Genomic DNA, 12,500 nt, shown 5'->3' with positions numbered 1-12,500 from the left:
CTGTGTTCATGGGACACGTCCTGTCTGCTTGTGTCCTGTGAAGCATTTGTGGAAGTAATGTGTGTGTTGTGTGAGGTGTGTGTGGTGTGTGTGTTGTGTGAGGTGGAGGTGCACAGCATTGAGTCTGAGGAGCTGTACCTCAACCGAGAGGAAGAGGAGGAGAGAGGAAGCTGTTGCTGTTGTTGTTGTTGTGGTTGTTGTTGCTGATCTTGTGGTTGTTGTTGTTGTTGTTGTTCTTGTTCTTCAGGTTTGGTTTTCTCCAATGAGAAGTACCCACTCTCCACTCTGGGCTTCCGCCCACCAATCACAGCCCTGCAATCTGAAACACAATAAAGACTCTGACTCGCATTCTGACTCAAATGTTTGCATTTCAGAGTGTGTGTGGTATTGTGAAGAGTGTGTGTGGTATTGTGAAGTGTGTGTGTGGTATTGTGAAGTGTGTGTGTGGTATTGTGAAGAGTGCACATGCACTGTTTTTGTGTAATGTCTGTACTGTGGAGATGTGTTGTAAAGTGTAGTGTAGTGTGTGTGTGTGTGTGTGTGTGTGTGTGTGTGTGCGCGCGTGCACTAACTCTCTGAAGTCTGAGGCTGTAGTGTGTGTGTGTGTGTGAGTGTATTCACCCCCTGAAGTCTGAGGCTGTAGTGTGTGTGTGTGTGTGTGTGTGTGTGCTAACTCTCTGAAGGCTGTAGTGTGTGTGTGTGTGTGTGTGCTAACTCTCTGAAGTCTGAGGCTGTAGTGTGTGTGTGTGTGTGTGTGTGTGTGTGTGTGTGTTTACCCTCCGAGGCTTGACTCAGGCAGCTCACACTGCGGCTGGTCGTGAGAGGGGCTCTCAGTGGCTCCGCCCCTTCCGTCTGGTTCACACTGCCACCCAGAGAACACAGACTACTGCTGCTTTTCACCGCGACCTTAGCAGGACCTGGCTCCTGGGGAGTGTGAGAGAGAGAGAGAGATGAAGACAAACGAGAGAGAGAGAGAGAGAGAGAGAGAGAGAGAGAGAGAGAGAGAGAGAGAGAGAGATGAAGACAAATGAGAGAGAGAGAGAGAGAGAGAGAGAGATGAAGACAAATGAGAGAGAGAGAGAGATGAAGACAAACGAGAGAGAGAGAGAGAGAGAGAGAGAGAGAGAGGGCAGGTGCATGAAAGGCAGTCAAGGAGAGAAAGACAAAATAACAATTTGGTGGCGTAAACAAAGAGAACAGAATATTTAATGATCACACAGAACAAAAGGCCTTTTGATGTCAAAACACCTGTGTGTACTTATTCTTTGTGTGTGTGTGTGTGTGTGCACGTGTGTGAGAGAGAGAAAAGATAGTGTGTGTGTGCAAAAGTGTGTTTGTGTGGACAGGTAAAACACAGTATTAGCACAAATACAATAACAGTCCAAACCTGCAGGCCCACAAACCTACTATTGTAACATATGTACTATTGTAACATATGTACTATTGTTACATATGTAGTATTGTAACATATGTACTATTGTTACATATGTAGTATTGTAACATATGTACTATTGTTACATATGTACCCTTGTGCTGGTTTAACCATCATCCACAGGAAATAACAGGTTTTTTGTTTCCACCTTGACAGCAGATTAATGACAATAAATCATAAAAATCATTAACACAACAGTACACAAGCAGAGCAACACATTCACACAAACACACATGAACACTCACATGAACACTTACAAAAACACTCACACAAACACACATGAACACTCACATGAACACTCACATGAACACTCATACACTCACACACAAACACTCATGGAAACTCACATGAACATTCACACAAACACTAGAAACTTATCTGGAAGAAAGCACACTGCCTCCCTGGATAATGTGTCTAACTGATCAACACCTGAGAGATACCAGCAGGTAGGCCGTCACTCTGGGCTCTCTGATTGGTCAGCCTACTCCTGCTTTCCTTACTGAACTGATCGGAACAAAAACTCCAGACAGGACACACGCACGCACACACATACACACACACACCACACGCTCCATGACACACCCATGCCACCTTCACACACCCAATGGCTGGATGAATGAGTTCACACCTTGACTTCACCTTCTCAAGTCCATGTCTAAGTTCCTTTATCATCAGCTGAGAGAGATCAGACCAGGTCAGGCCACACGTCTGAGCTCATGGAAACAGACACACCGCACCGTCATGTCTGCACTGGCACCACTGACCACACGCTTGTTGCTACGGTTACTGATGCTGTTCCACTGGCCAACTATTGGAGCTCAAGTTTATTTGTAGTTCATTTGTAGTTCATTTGTAGTTCATTCCTACAGCACTTTTCATATGCAGCATCAATTAAAAGTGTTTCACAAAAGATACAGAATAAAATTAAGCTTATTACATCCCATGTTCTATCACCTCAGAAAGGTCTTTACAAAAATTATAATATATTAACTTTCATTTTTACAAATACAATGGATAAAACTATAGTTAAAATGAACCAAAGTCTATGGAGCTGGCTCTTTTCCTTTCATTTTAGTGAACACACACGTACCCGGTTCACCATTGTGAAGTGTATTTTGCTATTGTTTAAGTTATCACTGATGAAAAAGGTTTGTCCTACTGTACATATCGTTATATTGTGATGGTGCAACTGCTTTTGAAGATCTCCTTCTGAAACCACCTGTATTCAGCCACAGTATCTCTCTTCTGAACTTTAACTGAGGCTGAATTCCCCCGTGACGCTTTATGTTGACATGAAATGTTTTTAACTGGATCTCGCCGACTGCACCAATGATTGAGGTGATGAAGCTGTCCAGCAGGTATCAACACACCTGGATGCGTCATGTGGATCTGTGCTCATTTAGTGCAGCGTGTCCTAGAGAAGCAGAGAGCAGCTATACCTCCACCCTTCACACTGGCTGAAGACACGTTTATAAAGTTGGTGGTGTTAAGTTAGTATAGTTGTGGCAGTACATTCACTTAACCATGTTTCAGTTAAAACATAAGACAAAGCCTCCAGGCTATAATGAAATCTTAAAGTGTGCTCATCTCCAAAAGCTGTTGCTCATATCTTATATTCTTCAGGCGTGGCACGTTTCCAGTATGTGAGATGTTCTCCCTGATTGTTGTGTTTCTGATCAGCAATGGATGATGGGATCACGCGTCGTTTCAAAACAACCCTGCTGACATCATGACTGTGTCTGCAGGGACCTGCAGGTGCGGTGCTTTAGACTGGGAGGACGTCACCAGCACAGTGGACGTGGAGGAGGAGTCTGATGACTCTGAGGAAAAGGTCTCGGGGATGGAGATGAGGAAGAGGCAGGACATGTGGGTGAAGGTGGAGCTGGCTAGATTTCCCACTGTACCTCAGGGCTGTGTGACTGGGAGAACTACAGGCACGTCTCAGCCCAAAGCAGCTTCTCCATCTTACTGGGAGGTGCAGGTGTGGTGAGGGGTGAGTGGAGATGGAGTGTGGAGTCCTCACGGGGTTGTGGTGTCCCAGAAATCTGATAAGCTCAGTCATCATGGTGGCTCTCATCCAAGGTCTGCAGCTCCGTCAGGGCGGCCCCAGTGGGGGAAGGTGATGTGGCTCTGGGGCAATAGAATGTGCTGATGCATAGGGAGTCCTGGGGTATTTGAGCCAATGCCTCACCTCCAATGGGGGGATAAATTATGCACCAAGAAAATTAAGCATTTTGGCAACTTTTTTGCATGCGGTCCATCTCACCTAAAAAACACTCTCTTCCCAAAACAGCAGGATACATTTTGTCACAAAATGTTCAGACTGTCCAAAAGCTTTTATGTAGCCAAGTGATTAATCCAAGTGTTTAATCCACATAGCCCTGACAAAATATTGGATGTCCATGAATATAGTTTACCTATCATAAATACTTGAATACCGAGCTTGTTAACATGTTGTTCGTGCAAAATGAACCATTTGACTGTTGTGTAGTCAGACAGTACAGAGACTAGGGATGCACGATTCACTTTTTCACTTCCGATACGATTCAGATATCTGAGGCTTAGTATCGGCCGAAACCGATCCGATAGAGTAAAACAGTGCTAAATCGACTTAAAACTTTTTTTTTTCTTTTTTACACAGACATACTGAATTACAAGTTTATTGAAAACTCTGCACCAGTACAGCACACTTTCCAATATCGGGACCGATACAGATATTAATATCAGAATCGGTGCATGCCTAACAGAGACTGAGATATTTGAGTCATAAAAACTATGGGTTTCTAATATTTCATGTCACTGATAGAATCATCTCTAATGACAATGGCGTGTGCTAAGCAGCAGTGTTAGCATTAGCATTAGCAACAGATGAACAGGTGCTGCCAGCAGGGGGATAAACACGATTACAGATCTTTACACAACACAACATTTACACAACACAACATTTACACAACACAACATTTACACAACACAACCCTTACACAACACAACCTTTACACATTTACACAACACAACCTTTACACAACATTTACCCAACACAACATTTACACAACACAACCTTTACACATTTACACAACACAACCTTTACACAACATTTATACAACACAACCTTTACACAACACAACATTTACACACCACAACCTTTACACAACACAACCCTTACACATTTACACAACACAACATTTACACAACACAACCCTTACACAACACAACCTTTACACATTTACACAACACAACCTTTACACAACATTTATACAACACAACCTTTACACAACACAACATTTACACACCACAACCTTTACACAACACAACATTTGGGTTTGGACCTGGACCCACCCAGACACGCCCAGCCCAATCAAGACCTCCCTGGACCCACCCTGCCCAGCCCAGACCAGTAGAGGTGTGCCAAAAAATCGATTCATATATCAAAAATCAATTCTCATTTACTACGATTCAGAATCGATTTTAAATGTCCCAAAAGCGATTCTAAGTCGTGGTGAAGTCTCGCGTTACGTAATTACAAAATTACGCGAGACTTTACACAGCAGGTTCTGGGACACACTCATGTGCCAAAAAGTTTCAAAACAAATGGAGGAAAGAGATATTCAACCTGTCCCGTCTTCATTTAAGGCAAAAATATGGGTTCATTTTGGTTTTTACCGAATGCCAGGGAAGACCGAACTTGACACAATGTAGCTCGTGTGCAAGGCTTGTGTAACGCGGTGAGCACGGGAATGTACACACCGCATGAAATAATATAGAGAAGGGTGGACCCAAGTGAAATAATATAGAGAAGGGTGGACCCAAGTGAAATAATATAGAGAAGGGTGGACCCAAGTGAAATAATATAGAGAAGGATGGACCCAAGTGAAATAATATAGAGAAGGGTGGACCCATGTGAAATAATATAGAGAAGGGTGGACCCAAGTGCCGGCTCGCAAGAGCAAGACGTTTGATACTTGTCAAATGTATTAGCGAAAGAGAAACGCGCACAGCGACCCAGAACGAACAAACAAAACAATGCGGAAGACTCAACGCGCAAAAGAATAGAAACCAAAACCGTGAGGGCATGGAGTAAACAGAAAATACAACGGGTGGAAAATAACACTCAACCGCAGAGAGACGGGAGAAAGAAGCAAAATAACAACAGTAACTAAAAAACAGCGCAGATAAATGCAATGCGAAAACGAAACCAAGGACCCAGCAGAAGTAACTGGCAAAAAACGCCGCAGCAAAATAAAACCCTTCCCAAAAATAAAGGCAAAACGGATAGGAAGAAATACAGGATTGGTAAAACTTGAGATGAGTCAGGAAGCGACGCAGGAGATACTCGAATAAGTAAAGAGAAAGCATAACAGAGAGAGGTGGCGAGACACCATTAAACGAGAAGCAACCACAGAGAAAGCAGGGACCACGCTGTGTACGGTTACGCCGGTGGAACTGCATCCGAGCCAGCCCTGAGAGCTTGCAAAATGAAGCTAAATCATTTTGGTAACACAACAAAAAGCATTTTATTTTACCAAAGCACATTATTTTTGTTAATTAAAAGTGAAAGACACTTTATTTTCTGTATTTGTCATTCTGTCTTGCAAAGCAGACTGTAGTAGATCATGCAGATTTTATAGACTAAAGCAGAAATTTTTATAAATCAAATCGTTTTTTTAATCAAAAATCGTTTTGAATTGAAAATCGATTTTGAATCGAATCGTGGCCCCCAAAATCAGAATCGAATCGTGAGATAGTAAACGATTCCCACCCCTACAGACCAGCCCAGCCCAGACCGACCCTGCCCAGCCCAGAGCCGCCCTGCCATGATCGTGGGTTGGTGAGTTCTACTCAGGCAGCTGTGTGTCCACTGCTCATTGCTCCAGTTCACAGACCACTAACCCATTGATTAAAAAAAACAAACTTCACTAATGACACACACACACGCTCACACACTTCACATCTACAGCTCATTAGTAATGAGGTGAATTCTTAAGGGCAGGGCCTCCTAACCTTTTGTAAGTTGTGACCCACTTAACACTCCACAAAATGCTCCATGGCCCACATGAAAATTTTATATCCAATCATTTAATATCCAAACTAGCACTAGGTGTTCATTTAAAATCTAAACAAATACTGGTGCTCAGTATTCATTTAAAATCTAAACACAATACTGCACTAGGTATACACTGCTGTATTTTATTTGTTTTGGTTTATGGTGTTTTTTTATCAGAGATACAATGGCCACCTCACTTGGCCACTAGCATGTTTTTAAATATTTATCAATGATGGGTAAAACTTGTACAAGAAGATAGAAATGTTTCACTCAGATTAATTAAAGTAATTAGGTTGCTAATCCTTCGGCTAGCTTTATTAGTCATGTGACTAATCAGTCATGGGCAGTCATGGCCTGGTGGTTAGGGATCTGGTCTTGTGACCGGAGGATCGTGGGTTCGATCCCCAGTCCTGAGGCCATGACTGAGGTGCCCCTGAGCAAGGCCCTTAACGCTCAACTGCTCACTTGTATAAAAATTAGATAAAAATGTAAGTCACTCTGGATAAGGGCGTCTGCCAAATGCCATAAATGTAAATGTAAATGTAATCAAGTTACCACATTTGTCAATGTAATCAATAATCAAAGAGCTCAACCTATAAATAATAATTTACAACACGTCTGTCAAATCTGAAATGAGAATACTACTAGAATATTGCTAGTAACATAAAATACTACTAGAATATTACTAGTAACAAAATATTACTAGTAACAAAATACTACTAGAATATTACTAGTAACATAGAATACTACTAAAATATTACTAGTAACATAGAATACTACTAGAATATTACTAGTAACATAGAATACTACTAGAATATGTCATGGTGACCGGTGTCGGCCAGAGGAGGATGGGTTCCCTCCCTGAGTCTTGGTTCCTCTCAAGGTTTCTTCCTCATGCAAAAAACTAGGGAGTTTTTCCTTGCCACTGTCGCCTTTGGCTTGCTCACTGGGGGCTAGGACTCGGCACTTGTAAAGCTGCTTTGTGACAACAACTGTTGTAAAAAGTGCTATATAAATAAAATTTGATTGATTGATTGATTGAATATTACTACTATACATTGTTGTGCCTGTGTATGTGTACCTTTGTCTGTGTGTGTATATCTGTGTATGTGTGTATAACTGTGTGTGTACCTGTGTGTGCCTGTCTGCGTACTTGTTTGTGTGTGTGTGTGTGTGTGTGTGTGTGTGTGTGTGTGTGTGTGTGTGTGTGTGTGTGTGTGTGTGTACATATGTAAATGTAAAATGTAAATGTGACATATTTGTCAATTTGCCAACCCCAATTGAAATTTGACCGCCACATTTACCCATCTGTGCAGTGAGAACACACACACACACACACACACACACACACAAGTGCTCAGTAGGGGGCTGTGGTACACGTATACACACACACACACACACACACACACACGCACACACACACAAGTGCTCAGTAGGGGGCTGTGGTACACACACACACACACACACACACACACTAGTGCTCAGTACGAGGCTGTGGTGCACACGTGCCCAGAGCGGTGGGCAGCCCTAGCCTGGCGCCCAGCGAGCAGTTGGGGTTAGATGTGTTCCTCAAGGGCACCTCAGATCATGTGTGCAAGTGTGTACCTGTGGAGTTGCTGGTTCAACCTTCCTCTTCTTCTTCTGGTTCTGTTTGTTGGTACGAGGAAACACAATCAGAGCCTCCTGCCATCTGCGCACGCACACACACACACACACACACACACCCACCAACATTCACACACAGAAAAAAGGGGAGAAAAGAATTTTAGATAAATACAAAAAATGTGAAAAGAGTACCAAGAGCTGAACGTGGAGCTACTCTGAACTGTGTTGAGACAGTAAGAGCAAATTATTCTAAATAGCATCAACATAAAAAATCATAGAATAGAAAATATATATATATATATATGAGATATATGAGACATATGAGATATATGAAATATCTAACATTGTCATTGTGGATCTTCTGAAAAAAGTTAAAGCTAATTCAGTATCTGAAACAAGTTTTGCGTTTTACATTATGTGAAGAAACAGCCTACCAGAGCGTTAATGAGGTTGATGACGAGTTGGTATGTATATGTATGTTGATGATGAGTTGGTATGTATACACATGTTGATGACGTGTTTGTATGTATATGTATGTGTTCTTGGACTGTCAGGGCTAAATGTTCTGGGTAAATTACCTTTTCTGCATAGGTTTTAAAAAGCAAAATTGCTTGCTATGTTCTCAGAACATCTGAACTGTAACTGTGTTTTGTAGTGTTCTGATTAACCAGAAAAAATATGGTTTCAATAATATTTGAAGAATAATGTTTTGAATACATTGCTATAGAATGTATATATTATAAAAAAAACATTGTATGAATTTTTTTTAAATCTTATGAACATGATTTAGTTTATATATAGTGTAGAACAGGAGTGGGCAAACTTTTTGAATGGGTTAAAAAATTTGACAGAGGGGCCAGGTCAGGAGTATTTGGATATGTACTTTAATTTATTATTTTTATACATTTTAATTGAAGGTGCAAAGTTAATGAAATCAACATTTACTGGAAAAAGATAAATGGAACACTTTCAACATTCATGTGGAGTATCTCAGTGTACTGTGTGCAGTATCTCAGTGTACTGTGTGCAGTATCTCAGTGTACTGTGTGCAGTATCTCAGTGTACTGTGTGCAGTATCTCAGTGTACTGTGTGGAGTATCTCAGTGTACTGTGTGCAGTATCTCAGTGTACAGTGTGGAGTATCTCAGTGTACTGTGTGGAGTATCTCAGGCTTTATTTAGCTTGGCTGAGATGATATCCTGGACCTTTGAGTCGTGATGTTGTGACCGTTTTATACAAACATTCCCGGAATATTTGAACTGTAACATTAAGAGAAGGTTTTATGAAATATTTTCATAACCAAGAACATATGACTGTATCATTGTGTGCAAGACTGTTTGAGTGATTGTGTATATTAAGTGTATGAGAATGTGCATCAATATGCATGATGGTGTGTTTATGAGTGTACGAGTATGAGTGTATATACAAGTATGTGTGAGTGTGTAGGTGATGTGTATGAGTTTGTGTGACCGTGTATAAATGTGTGAATGTATAAGTGTGTGTGTGTGTGTGTGTGTGTAATAATGTGTGTATGGGTGTGTGTGTGTGAGTGTGTATTAGTGTGTGTACAGGTCAGTGTTAATTTCATTGACGAATAATTTTTGTCATAGTTTTCATCAACGAACCTTTTTTTCATGATGAAAATGAGACGATAACTAAATAAAAACTATATGAAGGGATAAAAACAATGACGAAATTAATGGACATTTTCGTCAACGAATAAAAATGAGACGAAAATATTGACCAGCGACGACATCCAATCAGACCTGATTTAGTTTAGTGAAAGGTAGGGATAAGTTAGGAAGAGATCCAACCGTAACTACTTTAGCATACACGGAGAGGCGAGACAAACCGGGTAACCATCCAATCAGTACTAACGTCTTCACATCGCACACAAACCGGGAAGACCATACCAGCCTGTGAATTGTGGTAACTCATGAAATTCAACTCGAAGTAAACTCGACAATGTCAGCAGGGAGAAAGATGAGCTGCAATATATGGACTGAACACAGATTGAATAGAAACAGGTGAATAATTTATTTGCTTATATTTTTGTAATTGTTTAGATGTCGATTGTCAAACTAAGTAGATAAAATAAAATTGGATAAATTGTATTATATATATTTATGTTTTAAGAATATTTTAGGCCCTCCGAGAGGGCGTAGAGGGCCCTGACGGTTCCCCACTAATTGAAATTGATGATGTCGGAAAGTGCTCTGTTTGCTTATTAAGTCAATATGATAATTAATTAAGCCTATATATATATATATATATATCAGGGCCTGAAACTCATTTTTCAAAATGAGTGGGAATTCCCCCCTTAAATGTGTCACATAAGGGGGATTTCTACATTTTGGGGGGGGGAATACTTCTGGTGAACCTAAATACAGGTCTTGCTGTGCTTATATACATACATATATATGTATATAATATATATACATTGTAACTTGTCTCTTGGTTCTTCACTACCCTGATCTGTCCTCTTCTTGGTCTTTCTTTTCTATAAAAAAAAAAAAAAAAAAAAAACATTCCAACTGCTCTCTTGGAGGGCCAAGCTGAAATTAGCATACATTGGTTAGGCTTGTTATAACTTAATTTTACCTCTGTTTTGTGTGCTGAAATGTGTCATCACATCACAATCAGCTGACTGGGCATCAGGCAGAATTTTATGCATTGCAGTAATCCAGAGTTGCCAACTCTCACGCAATGAGCGTGAGACACACGCATTTGACCGTCTTCACACGCACAAACGCCATACATCCGATTTCTCACGCTGAAAAAATCAATTTTATTTACCTCTGATCTACATCTACGATTCAATGAGTTATTAGTTCGCTTATATCGCTCTGATATAATACTTAAATGTGTCCATTTTACACCCCCCCAACAATTTACACACGCACACCCCGCCCCCCGGCCAATATTTTACACACACGCCGCCACCCCCCCTCCCTCCCTCCCTCCTAAAATCAAATCTCACTCAGTGATAAAGTTGGCAACCCTAGTAATCTGTTTTTCTGCCCTTCTCCTCCGTTATTTACCACCTCTTTCAGATCAGCTTCGCGCTTTCTTTTCAGTGCTGCTGTATGAGAGACACTAGCCAAGTGGCGACTTAAAGTCGATGTTTTGTAGCATCGGCTGGTAAAAGGCACAGCACCGTACATTTTACAAATCGAGCAGCTCATTTCACCGCTATTAAGTTCGAGCCAAGGATATATTCTTGACCAGTTGGACTGAAACATATCTTTGGACTGCTGCTTTAGTTTACTACCGTCACCTGTGTGTGAATCCTAAGGATTAGTTTGGTCAACGTCGCCGCTGCTGCGGTGCTAGGAAGAGTGAGAGCGCCGAGTGCAGCGTCCAGTACGGACGTCGGTCTGTCCGACTATCTGTCCGTCTCACAATACAAACAGAGCTATTGTTTTGCTGAACATTTTCGCTGTAATTGTGTGCGGGAGTTTCCCGCATTATTATGGATAAAATTGCGGGAATCGAAGAAATAGTGCGCAATTCCCGCAATCCCGCACTGAAATTCAGGCCCTGTATATATATATATATATATATATATATACATACACTACGGTTCAAAAGTTTGGGGTCACTTAGAAATGTTCTTATTTTTTAAAGAAAAGCAGTTTTTTTTTCAATATAGCGAACATTAAATGCATCAAAAATACACTCTATACATTATTAATGTGGTAAATGACTATTCTAGCTGTAAACATCTGGTTTTTAATGCAATATCTACATAGATGTATGGAGACCCATTTCCAACAACCATCACTCCAGTGTTCTAATGGTACATTGTGTTTGCTAACTCTGTAAGGAGGCTATTGGATATTTTGAAAACCCTTGTGCAAGTAGGTTAGCACAGCTGAAAACAGTTTTGCTGATTAGAGAAGCTATAAAACTGACCTTCCTTTAAACTAGTTGAGAATCTGGAGCATTACAATTGTTGGTTCGATTAAACTCACAAAATGGCCAGAAAAAAACAACTTTCAATTGAAACTCGACAGTCTATTCTTGTTCTGAGAAATGAAGTCTATTCCATGCGAGACATTGCCAAGAAACTGAAGATTTCCTACAATGGTGTGTACTACTCCCTTTCGAGGAGAGCACACACAGGCTCTAACCAGAGTAGAAGGAGAAGTGGAAGGCCCCGCTGCACAACTGAGCAAGAAGACAAGTACATTAGAGTCTCAAGTTTGAGAAATCGACGCCTCACAGGTCCTCAACTGGCAGCTTCATTAAATAGTACCCGCAAAACGCCAGTGTCAACGTCTACAGTGAAGAGGCGACTCCGGGATGCTGGCCTTCAGGGCAGAGTGGCAAAGAAAAAGCCATATCTGGCTAATAAAAGAAAAAGATTAATATGGGCAAAAGAACACAGACATTGGACAGAGGAAGATTGGAAAAAAGTGT

General features: G+C 41.0%; 1 protein-coding gene across 7 annotated transcripts in view; it reads right to left on the bottom strand.

Annotated features, from left to right (window-relative positions):
* Window positions 1–12,500, bottom strand: part of LOC143487693 (uncharacterized) — a 68,931-nt gene that overhangs the window by 37,339 nt on the left and 19,092 nt on the right. For 6 of the 7 annotated variants that reach the window (XM_076986768.1, XM_076986769.1, XM_076986764.1 and 3 more), the window contains exons 5-7: window positions 8,079–8,163; window positions 777–924; window positions 1–319 (exon numbers count right to left, since the gene is read on the bottom strand). The exon at window positions 1–319 is cut by the window's left edge and continues 390 nt beyond it. In XM_076986768.1, the coding sequence (XP_076842883.1) occupies window positions 1–319; window positions 777–924; window positions 8,079–8,163 (552 nt within the window). The remainder of the gene's footprint in view (window positions 320–776; window positions 925–8,078; window positions 8,164–12,500) is intronic. The other variant, XM_076986771.1, reaches the window with a different exon arrangement.

The sequence above is a fragment of the Brachyhypopomus gauderio genome, unplaced genomic scaffold (assembly GCF_052324685.1).
Source record: "Brachyhypopomus gauderio isolate BG-103 unplaced genomic scaffold, BGAUD_0.2 sc49, whole genome shotgun sequence".
NCBI classification, from domain to species: Eukaryota; Metazoa; Chordata; class Actinopteri; order Gymnotiformes; family Hypopomidae; genus Brachyhypopomus; species Brachyhypopomus gauderio.
The sequence above is the reverse complement of the archived record's forward strand: the minus strand, read 5'-3'. Positions and strand labels throughout refer to the sequence as shown.